At 34.4% G+C, this 19297-nt stretch overlaps 1 protein-coding gene across 1 annotated transcript; it reads right to left on the reverse strand.

Moving 5' to 3' along the window:
- Positions 1-11858: 11858 nt before the first annotated feature.
- On the reverse strand, positions 11859-16895 carry LOC133335468 (segmentation polarity homeobox protein engrailed). The gene is made up of 3 exons (XM_061543741.1): positions 15427-16895; positions 13224-13324; positions 11859-12147 (listed from the first exon to the last, which is right to left on the reverse strand). The coding sequence occupies exons 1-3, from the start codon at positions 16892-16894 to the stop codon at positions 11899-11901; spliced, it is 1818 nt and encodes a 605-aa protein (XP_061399725.1). The 5' UTR covers position 16895; the 3' UTR covers positions 11859-11898.
- Positions 16896-19297: the final 2402 nt, after the last annotated feature.

A 19297-nucleotide genomic window follows, 5' to 3' on the forward strand; every position in this document is an offset into this window, starting at 1 on the left:
GATATCGGACCTATGTGTGTATGTCCGTCTGTTGAAATCATGATAGAGATTGCAATTTTAAACATAGAACTTGGAATTTTGCACAGACATTGCTATTACTGCTAGAATTTGTACACGCTTTACCAAATTGTGGTACAGGGTATTATGTCTTTGTGCATATATTTGTAACAGGCAAAAGGGAACGAAATAGACCTATTGTTTCTTTTGAGAATATGTATAGAATCACTTTCTGAGTCGATTTATGCATATCCGTTTGTTCGTCCGTCCGTCTGTCTGTTTGTCCATTTTAAATTTTAAGTAAAGTTCAGGTCGAATTTATTGTCCGAATGTTATGAAATTTGGCACAAATCATTTATTTGCCCCAAGGATGAACCCTATTGAAATTGGTGAAAATCGGTTCCATATATATATATATATATATATATTCGTCGGATCTTAAGCAAATGGTAACCCAATTAGTAAAATTAAGGCCGATTTGCACAAAATTTTGCACAACGTACTAAAGTTAGGATAGCCTAATGTGTGCCTAGTTTTATTGAAATCGGTTCACATTTAGATATAGTTCCCATTAATATTTTCACCCAATTTTAAGTAAATGGTCACCAAGGAGTTAAAGTCTGTTCGATTGACACAACATTATGCGCAACGTATCGAAATGGGTTCGCAATAACATCTGGATGAAATCGGTTCAAATATAGATATAGCTTCCAAATATAGTTTAGACAGGTGAATGGTGCACCAAACTTTCAATGTTTGTTCGACTGACACCGAATTTTGCACAACGTTCTAAAGTGAGTATAGCCTAATATGTGATATGTTAAGGTATTAAATTGAGCCTAGAATATTACGTTTTGTAAAAATTGATTCAGATCCAAATATTGCTCCCATATATATATTTTCGACTAACTTTATGTTAATTGTGCAACAAATAATAAACTGGTGTCCAATTGAGATTACATTTTGAACTGCGCTCTGTGTTGTAACACAATGAATAGTTTAATTTCAATCGATTTAAATAATTTTGTCCCATTGCTCTAAAATCTGAAGTAAGTAAATGGACTTTTGCATAGATTACCGATGATATGTGTGTGGATTGATGCACCCAATAAGAACCCATTGTAACAAATTTCAGCGAAATCGGTTGAAAAGCGCGCTCAAAAACCCCAAAATATCGAAATTTGGGGGTACCCTTAACTTGACCTGTCTGCAGACAAAAGACAACTCCATACTATGGTGGAGGGTATAAAAAGGTAAAAATGTACCCGGTTATTGATCGTAAGGTTAAGTCGGTTCACATATAGACACAGATCACATATTTAATTTAGTCCAATTTCATGTCAATGGTACTTCAAAAATGCGAGGTCTGTTAGAATGCATCTCTTGAATATACCTATAGTCGTAAAGGGTATCATATAGTCGGCTCGTCCGACTTTACTATTTTCCTTACTGGTTGATATTTCAAATAAGGCATATCGATCCACGTTTTGTTATTGGTCCATTATAATGGTGCCACTTTATTGTTTTTGGTGAAGATCGGTTAATATTTAGGGGATGAAATGGACCAAAAACGTTATTTTTGTCTGATTTTCTGGTCGCTCCAGAGTCCGCAATTATGGCCCAAACATCGTGAATTTTTACATGGAGATGGGGATCGGGCCAAACAATGAACATGTCTCTTTTGACAAAGATCGGTCAATATTTCGCGGGTCAAATGGACCCTGACTTTTGTGTGAAAATTTACAAAATTTGTATTCTATAGCGTATATATTTACCCCCGAATGACATAGACCCAAGAAGTTGAAAATATATCCAAGAGGAGTGGTTGGCCATCAAATTGATACCAATTACATTGTCGTATGTACTCAGATGTGGGAGTTACACTTAAATATTCACAGGTGCTTATATTAGTACCCCATTAACACACTAGAAGGCGGAAATATAGCGCTGATCGCTTTTAAAATTTCCATGAGGTTCCGGTTATGGTCAAGGACTACGCCTATAATTTGCGATGATGATCATGTCGTTATATATGCCACAATTATAAGCAGAATGTTACACTAGAGAATGAATCTGGCCAATTAATTTGATGGGCTTTTGTAATGATCTGTCACTATTCAGCGGGTCAAGTCAACCAAGACCTTTCTGTGTAAAATAAAAAAAAAATGGATATTATGATATTATGATGTCATGGCAAGAAATAGGAGCTATTGACCTCTAATCGGTTAAGAGGGTGCAAATAGATATAGATCTGCAGAAAGTTAGAGTTCCGTGGTAGTTGTGTAGGGTATCATATGGTCGGCCCGTCCGACTATACGGCTCCGCTCACTGGTTTTAAGATAAATATTTTGAAATAATCTCCATATAAAGCCTTGCTTATTTTCTGTATTTTTAAGGTTTTAACAGCATTTCCCACAGAAGTGGCCGTACTTCGTCATTCTGAGGGAATGAAGGCTGAAAAACAAATTTGCAGACACTTTTTATATATGTAGATCAGTGGTTTAATACAGCCTTTATATAAATATCCTGTCCCAAAGCCGCATTTCACTTACCGAAATGGCTGTACTGGAGGATGGCTGTTTTTGGAGGATGAAAACTTTTTTTGCAGAAATATGTTCATATATGTCCATTATGTCCTCATAAAAAGTCAATTAATGGTTCGGAAATTTGTTGAGATGTTGTAGCCGCTCCAGTCACTTCCAAAACCGGTCATTATATAGTTGGAAAATGCGACTAAAGTCTTCAAAATACCGAAAATGGGATGCTATACTGACATTGACATTGATAATTTTTAGTAGGTTACCACATAAGAACTTGAACGGTTGAATACCAACATTGACCCATTTTGGTAGGGAGATTTTCTACACAATGATAATTTAAAATATAGAATTACAGCTAATTTGGTTAAATCTCGTGTCCTAGCTTCCCTAAACAAATGTGCCCAAATACCCCCTAATTGTCGAACTACCGATCTTTGGGGTGTAGCATTTTATGGGGACGCCACTAAAAGGTCGTCCCAAAATAACAATTGCAGCCAATTAGGTAGACAAAAAATTCGAATATTGGGGAGTATCGCTATATAAGCCAGTTTTGATAATTTGATAGCCAAAGTGAATCCAAAACACCAAATTACAGCTGATTCTGTTCAAATATGTGTCTAAAGCCACCAAAATACAGAAACGTGGAAAGATATACCCCGTTGGCAATACCAACCATCATAGGAGTAATAGCAATGTCAGTTCAAATTCTCCGGTGAATATTTCGATGTGTTGCGGAATGAATATACACTCCACCTTATTATGGAGGGTATAAAAATCGAATTTTCATCCCTAACAAGTAAGAGTTAAATCTTTCTTTTTCATTTAATTTGAAAATATCAATTTTTGTATTATTATTTGAAACAAAAATACCACACAAAACATGCTTTGAATTTTAAATAACTATTTTTTTCTCTCACATGTCTCATGGAAGTACGGAATTGAATTAAACATTTCCTACAGGATCCATTAGATGGCTATCTCATAATTATATTCAGCAGAAAGGAAACAATCACGATTATGTTATTACACATTTCTTTGCCGTAATCAACAATATAATCGGCCTCTCTATGATAACAACATGTAAATTGACTATGTAATCAGGTATATGTATGTATGTAATTACAAGTAGCCAAATAACAGTAGCGGCAAATCACACACAATCACACTTGATTATTTTTGGGCGACGTGGTGGGTCCTCCCTCCCAAAAATTGGACAATCATTACAATTTTATGACATGTAAAAGTGACAATAAAACGTTTCACTCATATTTCCATCAGTCCATCAGTGTACCTGACAATAATTTCAACTTCCCATCAGAAGACACAAACGCACACACACACCTACACCAACAACAATAACAACAAAATATGTAATGTAATAACCAACATTACAACGAAATCGATGTTACTACTGTTCGATTACTTATTTTTGATTTTTTGTTTTTGGTAGCCAAGTGTTTGTATGTCGCTGAGGCTGTTGTTGTTGTATTGATACGTGTATCGGATAACGATTAACACTTTATTGGTCCCAAAAAAATACGCCAAAGATCAAAATATCCATAAAATTGACGCCACTTCTTTTCATCATGTATTTGTTGCTGTTGTTGAGCTGCTTGTGTGTAGGTGGTAATGCCACACACATAGCTGTGAATTTAAAAATCCATAAAATTGTTATGACTATTATTTTTAATTAATTAAATTGTTTGGAAACTTATTACTGTTCTTCATTATAGACGAGGGACTTTGTTGTGCTGGGAAATGTATCCATAGGGTACATATTCTCAAATATAATGTTAGTTCGAAATGCTGTGTTAGGTCTTCTCCAAAATGGAACAAGTAAAAAAGCGTTAAGGTCGGCCGGGCCGAACTTTGGATACCCTCTACCATAGATATATTGACAAGAAATAGAAATGAAAATATAGGGAACATACCAAAAAGTGGATCTATACCGACATTTCTAAAAACGGATTATGTAATCCATAATGTAAACCATAATACAAATTTCAAAAAATTTTAATGGATAATTATACTCTCAGCCTTATGGCGAATGCGGATGTATACACTTTAACGTGGTAAAAATGTGCCTCATCGAAATATTGGTTCTAGACCCCATGTTTCTTTGAACCAAATACGTTTCAGAAAATTTTGATTTCATTCAAACTTTGCCCATCTTATTATTTCTTCCAAGCTTAGTTCAAATTCGAAGATGGGGAATATCGGTCCCCTCCTTCTGGAACCTCCACACAGGGAATAGGTCTAAATGCGGCTATAGCTCATTATCGAACCCTACGTTCTATTTTTTGATGTCGATATCCTGCGCAGGAGAAATGATTACAACCCAAAACGCGGAACAAATCAAATAGCTATTGTAATATAAACCAGTAAGGAAAGTAGTACCCTTCACCACTATGGGTATATTAAACAGGACTATTAACATGAAATTGGATGAAATAAAATATGTGATATTTATCTAAATGTGAATCTACCTAGATCTATCCATAAAGTATGTAAATCGACTTCAAACAAATATAACAGGTCATCCGTTGGGCTTTGTCTGTATTTCTAGAAAACGCAACTATGTAATTCTATGCTCAATTTTGTAAGTTGTGCAAAATTTGATGTCAATCTGACTACATGAGGAGTTTGATGCCCAATTTACTTGAAATCGGACGAAAATATATATGGATGCTCTATCCAAATATTAAGCGATTTCAAACAAACATGTCACAGGTTAGGTTACAGTAATTTCAGAACGTTTTGTTCCGATCAGCCTATTGGTTCCTTGGTGCGTCAATTACTTAAAATCAATCTATAATAAAAGGGAGCTATATCTAAATCTGGACCGATTTTCACGAAACAAGGCAGACAGACATCACTCTAGGCTCAATTCAGTACGTTATGCCAAATATCGTGCAAATCGAAAGATATATAGGGACTTTGGTGCACCATTTACATGAAATCGGACGAAACTATATATGTATAAATCTGGACCGATTTTCTCTAAACTTGGGACATCATTCTAGGCTCAATTCAATACGTTATGCCAAATTTCGTGCAAATCGAAGGATATATAGGGACTTTGGTCCACCATTTACATGAAATCGGACGAAACTACATATGTGAGCTATATCTAAATCCGGACCGATTTTCTCGAAACTTGGCAGACATCACTCCAGTCTTAATTCAATACGTTATGCAAAATTTCGTGCAAATCGAAAGATATATAGGGACTTTGGGGCACCATTTACATGAAATCGGACGAAACTATATATGGGAGCTATATCTAAATCTGAACCGATTTTCATGAAACTCAGCACACATCAATTTAGGCCTAATTCATTACGCTGTGCCAAATTTCGTGCAAATCGAAAGATATATAGGGACTTTGGTGCACCATTTACATAAAATCGGACGAAACTATATATGGGAGCTATATCTAAATCTGAACCGATTTTCAGAAAACTTAACACATATCACTCTAGGCCTAATTCATTACGCTGTGCCAAATTTCGTGCAAATCGAAACATATATAGGGACTTTGGCGCACCATTTACATTGAATCGGACGAAAATATATATGGGAGCTATATCTAAATCTGAACCGATTTTCAGAAAACTTAACACATATCACTCTAGGCCTAATTCATTACGATGTGCTAAATTTCGTGCAATTCGGAAGATATATAGGGACTTTTTACATTAAATCGGACGAATATATATATATATATGGGAGCTATATCTAAATCTGTACCGATTTTTCCCAATTTCAATAAGGTTCGTCCCTGGGCCAAATAAGTGACATATGCCAAATTTCATCCAAATTGGATCATAAATGCGACCTGTACTTTGTTCACAAAAATACGTGGACGGACGGACGGACAGACGGACATGCGTAAATCGATTTAGAAAGTGATTCTATGCATATTCTCAAAAGGAACCATGTGTCTATCTCGTTTCCTTTTGCCTGTTACAAACATATGCACAAAGACATAATACCCTGTACCACAGTGTGGTGAAGGGTATAAAAAGGGGGTTATATGTGGACTACCCCAAAAAGGGGTCGAACATTAATAATTTTTGGTAAGGAGATTTGTTACTATATACGACTACAAAATACCAAATTGCAGCAAATTCGGTTGAAAAACGCGCTCAAGAACCCCAAAATACCAAAAATGGGGGTTACGCTTATATGGGCGCTATCCGAAAAAATGGACCTATACTGCCAATTAGGAGGTACCGTTATATGGGGACTGCCAGAAAAAGTGGACCTATATTTATAATTTTTTGTGGAGACACTTATATGGGAGCTATGCCTAAACGTGGACCGATAAATCCCACCATCGAACTTCATGATGGGCACTCTATCTCAATTCTTTTAGACGTTAGAGTGATTAAATGATTAAATTAAATAACTTCGGATGTCGAAGTTTATGCTTAGAGGTATATCTGAATATGCTGGGATATTGTGTATTATGAACCATATCGAATATTGAAATCTATACCTTAATATTTATGTGATCAAATGTACCAACATCTTAATTTCTGTCTCTTTTTCTTTAATCGTTCTATAGACCATAATTATGATCCAAACATCATAAAAATTTAAATGGGAATTGGATCTGGACAATGAAACAGGTGATGACTGTTGTGAATAATGGGAAAATTGTGTTCAAATAATGCAAACAATATTTAAATATTGTTTTGTATAATTTGAGGCGAAAATGTTGGGCAATCATAATAAGAGACATTATAAAAATTGGAAATTAAAATTTCAAAACTAATGTTATAAATTAATAATTAGAACATTATTTTTGGCAAGTTCAATATGCCAACTGATAGCCACTTTGATGAGAAAATTCGGGTAAAAAATTAATAATGTCAAAAATGTGACGGAACCTTTTCTGCTAAAATGAGAAGATGGTATGAAGATTTTTATGATAAAGAACCATGAGAACCTGAAACATAAAATTAGTGACAATTCTGCTCAAAAACGAGTCCAAACAAGTCCTGTAATTTAGTATTATGGATTATCATTAAGTTGAAAATCTCAAACCATGTTTATTAACTATATTGACCTGAGTTTCGGATTATATGTATTTTGTGCAGGTTTTTCAACCGAATTGGCTAGACGTAACATCTATATAAAAGTCAAATCGATTTGATAGATTTTTAATGCCCATCTCATGGAAGAGGGTATAACAAGTAATTGTTTTTGAGATAAATTATTAACTGTTTAATTTAATTTTTAATTTAATAAATTATCAACAAAGTGATCACCACGACCACTCTAACAGAATCATATCATTTTCATGGAATTTGGGGTGATTGGGCATGTTTTCTACCGAATTCGCTCTAACCTGATTCATCAAATGGCATTCAAAATATGGCTCACTCATATAAAACTCATAGTATTATAAAAATTGAATATACCGAAAAAGACGTCGGGTCATACCAAAACGGGGATCAATATTGATTATTTTGGGTAGTGAAATCATTTGTAGTACAGATGGTATGTCCAAGTTCTGATGTAGCTCCACATAGAAGTTCAGCTTTTTTTCGCTATTAATAAATTCTAACCGAATTTTCTCATATAAGTGGATATAATTAGGACGGGTCCGACCATATTATACCTAACAACCTACCACTTTCTACGGATCTATTTTTCGAACCTGGGCAATATTTTGCGATATTTGCACTGTCTTGACCGATTAGAGGTCAACAGCTCCTCTTTCTTACTCTGGTTTACGTATAACTCCCACATCCGAGGACATACACCAATATAATTGTATTTAAAGGTCGATTTAAAGGTTAAACTCTCTATTTGAATATACTATAAACTTCTCGAGAGTAAATATACAAGCCATAGAATAAAAATTTTGTAATTTTTCACAAAAAAAAAAAAAAAAAAAACAGTGAGCGGAGCAGTATAGTCGGACGGGGCCGACTATACGATACCTTACACAACTTCCATGAAAATCTAACTTTCTGCGGTTCGATATTCTGAGATTGGGCCATATTTCGCGATATTTGCACACTTTTGACTGGCTAGAGGTCAGCAAATGTTACTAATAATCAGTACAGCCCCTCTAATTACTTGTCCAGATTACTTCACCTACATGCAAAATTTCGTGAAGATTGCTCCATAACTGTGGCCTGTATCGTGTTTACAAATTATAATGGACAGACGGACGGACGAACACACATATCTAGATCGACTCAGCTATTCGAGATATGACGATCGGTATACTTAAAGGTGGGTCTGGGACCAATATTTCGCGGCGTTACAAACTTTTGGGGCTGCACAAAGCTATAATACCCTGACAACATAGTTGTGTAGGGTATAAAAATGGAGTCGTTATGACCCGCTAAATATTGACCGATTATCATGAAAATATCCTTGCTTGTTCCCCGGTCAGACCCCTTTCTCTGTGTCAAAATTCTTGATGTTAGGGTCATATTTGTGGTCTCTAGAGCGGCCAGAAAAACAAAACACAAATAAAGTTTTGATCTATTTCATCTCTTAAACCTTAACCGATAATTACCAAAAACATAGCGATCTGTCTGTATCGTGTTTACAAATTATAATGGACAGATGGACGGACGCATTTGCTGCATGACAGACATAACTAAAAAAATTTGATTTTCGAGTTAATGATGCACGATAGTTCGCTATAAAAGACTTCATGTTGTGTTAAAAATGCATATGAATATCTCTTACACACTCTAATTGACAAGCTGTAGAAGTTCCTCTGTCCCATATAAAGTGTGACTAAATTGAAAATTTAAAACGAATTTTCTGCAAAATCGTTTTTATATCCTCCACCATAGTATGGAGGGTATATTAGTTTTGTTTTTCCGTTTGTAACGCATCGAAATAATCATTTCCGACCCTATAAAGTATATATATTCTTGATCAGCGTAAAATTCTATGACGATTTAACCATGTCCGTCTGTTGTAATCACTCTAGCGTCTTAATGAATTGAGATAGATCGCCCAAAATTTTTTGTCTGCAGGCAGGTCTAGTTCGAAGATGGGATATGTCGGTCCACGTTTAGACATAGCTCCCATATAAGGGTACCCCCAATGTTCGGTATTTTGAGGTTCTTGATCTCGTTTTTCAACCGAATTCGCTGAAATTTAGTACTTTGAGTTCTTATTGGGTACACTGGGTTTTTATTTAGTGCCAAATATCTACACAAAAATTTATAATATTTAGCGTGATGCACGGTATTGGGATTCAAAACTAAATTATTATCTTGAGCTATATCGGCCCTTAATTAGGAATAACCTCTTATATAATAAAAACACCAAGTATTCGCTAATTCCTACACAATGTTGTCAATATTGGTCCCGCTTTAGTATGCCTCTTATAAATTTGCCCTCTAAATTGGAATATTTTATTTGGTTTACAACAATCGATTGTTAGAATTATAGTTATATGTATGTTCCCAATATTTTAATTTCAAAAATTTTTCAGTATTTCTATGGTGGAGGGTATCCAAAGTTCGGCCCGGCCGAACTTAAAGCTTTTTCACTTGTTTTTAGTTATGCCTGTCTTGCAGCAAATGAGCGATATGTCTAGATCGACTCAACTAGTCAAGACATGACGATCGGTATGCTAAAATGTGGGTATAGGACCAATATTACGCGGCGTTAAAAGCTCTCTTGGTGATTTAATATCCTAACAACATAGTTGTGTAGGGTATAAAAAGTCCCCTTTAAGTTTTCCAACTAGAGTGTCTGTAATTTGGGAAACTATTTTTTCAGAGTATGAACAACCTACTATACCCCTATAAATGTCCCGATCGACGTATGGACATTTTGAATGCACCCCAAGTGATGGAGGGTATTGAAGGTTCGGCCTGGACGATCTTAACGACGTTTTACTTGTTTTGCCTGCTATTGATGAATACGATTTGGAGGATATGTGGTTTCAACAAGACAGTGCCACATGCCACAAAACTCGAGCGTAAATGGCTTTAGTACGAGAGACATTTCCTGGCCGCGTAATTCCTCGTCTTGTCCATATCAGCAGGCCACCAATATAATTCGGTTGACACCATTAGACTTTTTATAGGGTACTTCAACTCTTCAGCACCTTAAAATTAATATTCGCCAAGTTATTTCTAAGATACCGCCAAATATGTATCAAAAAGAGTTCGAAAATTAGAAATTAATGTTTGAAGCAGCTCGTGTGGAGGTCATTGAAAATAATTAACAAGGATTTCTTGAAGAAGGATTTAACGTCGCCAGAAAATAACATTGCATGGTAACGTTTTTTATTTTCAATTTAATTTATTTAGTTCTCGCTTATTTTATTTATACGCCCCAAAAAGTTTTTTTATTATTAAATCAAAAGTCTGGTTTGTTTTTTTTTTTTCAATAATATTTGGTATTTAAATATTTTTTCTGTTTTATTTATATTGTTTTGTGTCAATAATGCTTTTCATTATTTTCCAAAAAAAAATTGTTCTATATTCTAAATACTTAAAATAATAACAAACATATAACTTATAAACGAAATAAACTAAAATAAAATTAAACTTATGGAAAACTAATTTTTTTTATAAATTAAAAAATACTATAATATATAATACATATATATATAAATAATAATTTATACAATACGAACCAAAAAATAATAATTATTATATTTATATACACGTGAAGAAGTTGGATATTTGTTTTTGAAGATCAACATTACAATACTAGCAAAAAGAGAAAAATAACAGTTGTTGTTTTTTGTTGTTGTTGTTATTTTTTGTTTTGTAATTATTATAGTTTAAGCTATAAGATGTTGTTGTTTAGCATTGTTATTATATGATAGCTTACAAAATTAAATATACATTTAAAAGAGATTTGACAAAATCTGGGCAGAAAAAAAATAATACTTGTTTGTGTGTGTGAGAGACTTTTTGTTTTTCAACCACTTTTTTCATTTGCTTCTACTACTTCTTCTTCTTCTTCTTGTTTTGGGGTTCTTTTTGTATGACTTGTCTTGAAATATTTGAATTCCATAGATCGCCAATAAATTATGGATTATGTTAATTTTTAAATAATTTACAATTTTTTCAAAAGGGGAGTTTTGGATTTTTTTTTAGATTTGTTTTCAAGAAAATTTACAAAAAGCCTGGAGTTTTTAGCATAATTGATTTACAATAACTATATCACATTAATTAAAAAAAAACTTGCTATTTAAAATTAAACAAAAATAATTTACAATTTTTTGTTTTGTTTTGCTGCTGCTACTCCTTGCTTTGTTTGTCCTCCTTGTTGTTGTTGTTGTTGTTTTTGTATTTACATATTTGAAGGTATTGCACTAATCTGGTTTTAGGGATTTTTTTTTTTGTAAGTTACGAATTTATGGAATTTGTCCATTCATCCGCATTTCCAATTCTTCCTCCTCTTTGGTTAGCGGCACGGTGGTGTGATTATACAAACCCTGGGCCATTAATTGCAGGGCCAGGGGATTTTTGGTGCCGGTGGATTTCTTGATTTTGGCGCGTTTATTTTGGAACCAGATTTTAATTTGGGCCTCATTTAAACCCAATTCGGCGCTTAATTGTTGGCGTCTTCGTTCGGTTAGATAGCGATTTTCATTGAATTCACGCTGCAAAGGGAGAGAGAGAGAGAAGGAAAACCATTAGTAAATCAATTATTTATGGTGGTTTAAACGGCCAGACCACAACTAATTGCCGCTGGACAATAAACAAAAACACACACACACAGACACACTCAAAAGAAAACTGAAAAAAAGGTTTTCCTTAAAGTGTTTTTGTTTCAAAGTCAAGGCGTTTAGTTGCGGTTTTGTAAAAGAAAATTCTCTTAGCAGGATATCATATCACAATGGAAAACTGGTTGCTCTGTGTTAGCTAGGCTGGCTCCCTAGGTGGTGATGTAAATATTTTGAGTTGGACAATAGGCAAAAACACATTTGGAAATACTCATAAATTTTCAATTCGTTATGAGTCGTGAAAAATGTGTACACACAGAAGAGAAATATTTGTTGTTTTAATTTTTATTTTGAAAATGTCCTTGCTTATTAGTGCCACCATATGGAGGAGCTGCTTAATGACTTGCTTGTCTATTTCTTTTTTGTTTTTCTTTATAGGCTTCTATTGCCTTTTTTGTTGTTGTTTTAAATTAGCCATGAATTATTCATGGCCCTGAGGGATGAGGGAACAAAATATTCTAGCCAATTAACATCAGGTTTAACAGAAATATTTTTTTATGAAGGCAAGAAAAATGTGGACTTTAATGTCCTTAAAATGAAATTAATTTTTTCATTTAAATTTTTTTCAGAAAAAAAATATTTTTTGGAAAAAATCTTATTTTTTTAAATTATTTAATTTAATTTTAAATTATAATTTCTAAGTTAAAAAAGAAATGACGTAAAAATTATTGAAAACCCCTAACAGGAAAAAAATATTTTTTCAGGAAAAAAATATTTTTTGGAAAAAATCTTAATTTTTTTAATTATTTAATTAATTTTTAAATTTAAATTTCTAAGTTAAAAAAGAAATGACGTAAAAATTATTAAAAAAACCCCCCTAACAATTCTATGCCTTAAAAAATTATAAAAAAATTTTTTTTCCATAATTTCCATTTAAGTTTTCATTTTTTATGAATATCCTCTAGAATTTTTTTAGTAAAATAATAAAACTCTTATATTTTCAAGATACTTACTTTTAGTCGGACCAATTGTTCGCCGGAGAATGCAGTTCTTGGTCTCTTTTCATCGGAGGCTTTGGGATCTTTGGGTTGTTTGGGGCGACGGTAACGGGGGCCTAAAATGAAACATAAAAAATAAATAAATTAATAAAAAAATGTTGTATAAAAAACATTATAATGACATCAATAAATAAAAGGAATTCAATTTGCAAATGAGAAAATAAAAAAAAAAAAAAAACAAAAAATGAGTGGTAGTCGGCGCAAGATGGCCCCAGAATATTAATTGGAAATTTGTCATTGACACTGCAAATTCCTATTCCTAATAATGATTATATTATTAAGGTGTAGAAGGAGAATAAAAAAACATTAAAGAAAAATAATAAAAAATTATTAACTTTGAAACAATGCCGACGCCATTCAGCGAGACAATAAATGATGACAGCTGTCATGGACAAAGAGACATTTTTTCGCTTTCGATATTTTTTGTATTTTTTTTTTTAATTCAAAAGAAAAGTAAGCAAAATTTTTTTATTAGGTAGAGGTGGAGGGAATTTCAATGAAATTTGAAAGAATGCAAAACAGGTGTTATGGAGGCAAAATAAAAAAGATGATTTTAAAGTTTAAATATTTTTTTTTCGAATACAAATTTAATTTTTTTCCTAATAAAAATTAATAATTATTTTGATTAAATTTTTGTAAATTAATTTATATATATATATATATATATATATAATTTAAAAAAATTAACATTTTTGTCGAAGCAAAATGTTTAATGTTTAAAATTTTAAATTATTGTTTTTTAATTTTTTTTTATTTTTTTAATTTCTTAATTGAAATTTTTAAATTATTTTTTTTATTTAAAATTTTTAATTTTATATAATTTTTTTCAAATTAATTTTTTTATTTTAATTAATTTTTTTTTCAAATTTTTATTTTCATATCATTTTTTAATATTTTTAATAATTTTTATGGCGTTTCAATTAAAAACCACTTATGTTGAAATTTCTCCAAAAATGTTTAACTTTTCTTTAAACATAAATCATAATCATATTTTACTTGTTTACTTATTTATTTTTTTTTTTTCTTCTTCCTCCCCCCCCCCTCTCTCCTCTCTCTATCATCAATTTTCTAAAACCAAGTATATGGCCTCTTGCCATAAATCTGTCATTGGTTGTCTATTAAAAAACCATTTAAAATAATAAAAAATCACTTAAAATTAATTTTCAAATCTCCCTTTTCCCCTACCCCCACGAACAGTGGCTTCTTTATGCCCCATCATACGGAAAATTATAAACAAAGTGATAAAATATCATTTGGAAACCCTTTTTATTCATTACCAAAAAACAAATCCTTAAGAAGCACGTGTCGCAAGCCATGTCTTGCTCGGCTCTCCCCCTCTTCTGGTTTATCGCTCAGCATTTGCTTTTAAACTAGAGAGGGAACAGCTATCTTACACAAATCTTAATGATACACGGACTAGCTGCCGGCTACCCAAGCAGCATCTCATTCAACAACAACAACAATAACAACAAAAAGATGTGTGTCTTTAAGTAGTTTTTGTTGTTTGTGTGGTGTATTTTTTTTTTTTTTTTTTTTTTTTTTTTTTTTGGTGACAAGGGGAGTCATCTCTTGAATATTTTTGTCAAGCTGATAACAGGCCTTGAATGTCATCTGGAGCTGAGCAGAGAGGAGAATCGAATCGAGTAAATGCATGTGTGTGTCCCGATAACATCAAACGTTAAATGCCGGCCAAACATTTACACTATTCATGACATGTTACCGTTGTGTGGTCACAGCAGGACATTTATCTCTTTTTGTTGTAAGGAGATTTGCCGCTCTTCTTTTGTTTTTGTTTTGTGGGACAATAATGGTCATAATTTTTTTGGATAATAAGAAATGACAAAATTGAAATCTATGCTGTAATTTAAGAGCCAAAAAAATGACCTTCACAACCAATGACAATTTATGCTGTCATTTAGTAAAAACAAAAAAATATGGAGGTCAAAAAAAGAAAAATACCGCCATGGCTATTGGAAAATTGGGCAAAACAATTAGAACCTTGAAATTTGATAAGGATAGGAAAATTAAAAATATGGAGAGAGAAAATAGTTGATAATTAAAAAAATAATATATATTGTGTTTTTTCTCTCTTCCCCTATAAGAAAGCCCTATATTTTTCCTTAAAAAATATAAAAAATTTGTTTTTTCCTTTACTCACCAGAACTGGGACGATCACTGTAACGCGTGCAGAACACCCACGCTGGCCACATTTCATTTTTGCCCGTTTCCGAATTTGTCGTCGAACCCGTTTCCGATTTGGTATCATCCGAACTTTCCATACCGGAATCTCGGCTAATTGCCGACGGCGGAGGGATGGGTTGGGGACTTTGATTTTTACGGCTGGTGGGTGAAGAATTCTGTGAAGAATGTCCCGATGACGATGAAGGGCAGGCAGATGATGCGGATGATGATGCAGAGCTTGTTGATGAACTCATCGAGGTATTTGGCAATGATGAGGAACAGGGTGGTGGTGAAGCCATAGATGATCCTGATGGTGTGGACGAGGCAGGTGGTGTAGATAGTAGCAAATTATTCGAACCATTGGTGGATGCCGTTGCCGGTGGTGTTGTCTGACCAATTTGGGACACCGTTTTACACAATGAACCCAAAGCGGATTGCGCGGAAGGTGGGGGTGGTGACACCAATGAAGGATCTGTCATCATTTTATGAGCACCGGGCATGAGGTGACCCGCCGTACGACGCATACGACTTTGTAGAATTTCCTCATGGATACGAGGATAGGCAGCTGGGTTAAAGCAATTCAAAATATTGGCCCTTTCAATCATCATGGCTGCAGTGGCAGCGGCGGCAGCAGCCTGTTGTTGCCGGCTCAATTCCAATAAATCTACACGGGTAAAAGCCGATGGAGTTGCCGTGGCTGCCCGCGATTGATCGAATGGCCTATAGATGCTGGATCCCTGCTGAGGAAATTGTGTCTGTCTTGCTGTGGGAGTATCTTCTTTGTGTTCCACACCACCAAAACGATCGCTTAAGATGTTCGAAATGGAAAAGGCCAATGTGGGTTTGCTCGACTGTTGATGGGCTGGTGGTGGTATGCGTGACTTATCCTCTTCCTCTGTCTCATCGACATCCACATCGATATCACATTCCTCATCCTCATCTTCGGTGACATTTTGATGATTAAACGATGAGGATTGTTCGTGTTCGCCGGAAAAGCTATCACCCATAATGGATTCACTTTCTTCTTCTTTGATGGTCATTGAGGAGGCTGGTGTGGAAGATGTCGTGGAATGGGCTCCGGGTGAGACACTCAAACGGGCCTGACCACTCATATCGTGGCCATAGGGATGTTGGAAAACACCGGCGGCCAATTGCTGCTGATGTAATTGTTGTAAATGATGTAATTGTTGCAAATGCTGCAATTGTTGTTGCTGATACAACGAGGCAACTGTGTGGGGTAACATGGCGGCGGCTGCTGCAACTGTGGCTGTGGCAGGATCAACAATACTGGTTTGTGATAAACTCATATCCAAAATAGCCGGATTGTAATAGGCTGGCGGCTGTTGTTGCGGCTGTGGGGGTGTTGCTTGATTGGCTTGTGGCGATTGAGGTAGACCTGGAGGCGATGGTGCTGATTGGGGACTACAACGATCCTCTAAGGCCATTTGTGGTAACACAAAAATTTGGGGTTTTTTGGTGTGGTAGGGGAATTATTTTTTTCTTTCTTTTTTAGTTAAGAAAAATTCAAATTTTTTCCACTTGTTTTTTGCTTTAGCAAATTTTTCTAAATTTTAATATACATTTAAACTTATTTTGTGGTTGTTGTAATTTCACAATTATCACTTGATTTTATTTTTTTTTTTCAATAAAATATTCCTTATAATTTTTGTTGTTGCTGCTATTTATTTCATTAATCCACTAGGCGTAAATTGTGTTTGGTTTTATTTTTCTTGTTGTTATTATTTTTATAATACCGTATCGTTTCTTGTATTTAGTTTTTTGTCGTACTCTCTTTGACACGTCCGTTCACGTTGAAGTCAACGAGTAAATTAACTAATCACAGTTGCTTAACGTCTTTACCAACTGAAGCAGCAAAGCAAACACAGCACACACATTCACTCACACACACACATATATTTATTCTATTAAATGTGTACGCACTCACACCCTTAACCGGCTCTTTTTCTTTTCAGAGCCTCTGCTCACACACAGCAATGGGCTAGACAAGGAGGCTGGCCGTTATGTGCAAGAGAACGAATGAACGTTCGAGCGAGTGAGAGAGAGAGAGCGAATGTTAGAGACCAACCGAGACTGAATATGTATGCCAGCTCAATTGAGATTTGTCTTTTTGTTGTTGATTGACTTGTGAAGTTTGCAAACGATGATGGGATGATGATGATGTTGGGCAGGAAAACACAAGATATTGTTCTTATTTTCTTTTTTTAAGTTCACAGAAAATACCATTGACTTTGAATATTTTTTCGTTATATAAATATTTTTTATATTTTTTATAACTACGACCGAGTAGTTATATACGTTAAGCGCTCGCCTAAATTTCTGTGTGTGACACTTACAGATGTCACCTGCAATCTGACAGACGTTTGGCCAATGTTTCTGTTTAGCAGCTCAAATAACGACGTTGGCTGGAAAATTGTAGCAATTTTATGTGTTTTTTTCTTATTCCGGTTACAAGAGGAGATGCAGTTGGCGCAAGTACTCGTGAATATATTCATGAACAGAAAAACAACCACTTCCATGCCATTACAAGACAACACACACTCCGCAAAAACAGCAACAACAACACGACGAGGGTTTTGGTTCCTTTGCGAAAAAGCGTATGGGCTTGTTAGCAAACTTTATGACTTTATTAAAAAAGACAACTGACATTTCTCTTAAAAAGAATCCCCAAGCAACAACAACACAGCAGAAACAACAACAACTTCCTATTAAACCATCAACATATTTGTTCTTTCATTTACTCTCCGCTAAAGACCTTTAGACAGAAAGAGAAAGCCAAATCATTAAGGGGAGGAGTTTATTACACAACAATAACTATAGCCACTCTCTTCTCCCTCATTATAATTACCTTAAAACGAAAGAAACAACAATAATCATTAGACACACATTCCCCTATTTGCTGTTAAGCAAAACAAAACAAGTTCTTGTTGTTGTTGCTGCTATACTCCCCAAATGGTCTACGACCGTTTGTCGTTGTCCACTTCGTTTAGTCAAGCAACAACTCAATTATATACAAAAGCTCTTGTTACCCATCAAGAGCCAAAGAAAATTGTCTCTCTGCCTCTCTCACTCTATCAAACACACACACCACACAGAAATTAGTTGTTCAAGTCTCTGGGGATGTTGTTGTTATTCTGTGTGCGGAGATTTCGTCTTATTAAGCAAATAATGTTATTGTTACAATTGCACAGAGCGTAAGCGCAAGCAGAGCATGGTTATGTGTGAGTTCTTTATTTGTGATGTTTTGTTATTGTAATCATTTGGAAGGCATTGCTGTTGTTGTTGCTGTGCTATGCTCCATATACATTGTGTTACTCTTTTGAAGAAAACATTTTCTCAGCCTCTATTCCCGATGTGTTTCTTGTTTTTGTTTCTCACACTCTTCTCTCGCACACACACAACAAAGGTGGGGTTCTATTGCCTTGTTGGTTTAACTGGTTAACAGAAAGGAGTGAGTGAGTAAGTGAATTAATGGGCTAAGGTGTGTGCGTGTGTGTGCAGGCTGACTGTGAAACAAATGATTATGCATAGCAAGAAACCTACCATGTGAATGTGATGTTGTCGTCAGTCAGAATATAATCAACGCTTTCGTACTTTGTTGTTGTTGGTGTTGTAATTTAGCTATGGATGTCAACAGCAACACAGAGTAATGTCTGTGCAATGAATACAACACATAACGTGATGATTTTATTTTAAAATCTCAATATTGAAAATGGGCTTGTTACAGTTGATTTTTTTATTTTATTGGTTTTTTTTTGCTGCATGTTTTTTTCTGTTTCTCTCTTTCTCTGTATGTGTGGAATGAACACTTAAATAAGCTGTCAATTGTG

The sequence above is a fragment of the Musca vetustissima genome, unplaced genomic scaffold (assembly GCF_032173495.1).
Source record: "Musca vetustissima isolate MV318-11 ecotype Yass unplaced genomic scaffold, APGP_CSIRO_Mvet_v1 utg22119, whole genome shotgun sequence".
Taxonomy (NCBI): domain Eukaryota; kingdom Metazoa; phylum Arthropoda; class Insecta; order Diptera; family Muscidae; genus Musca; species Musca vetustissima.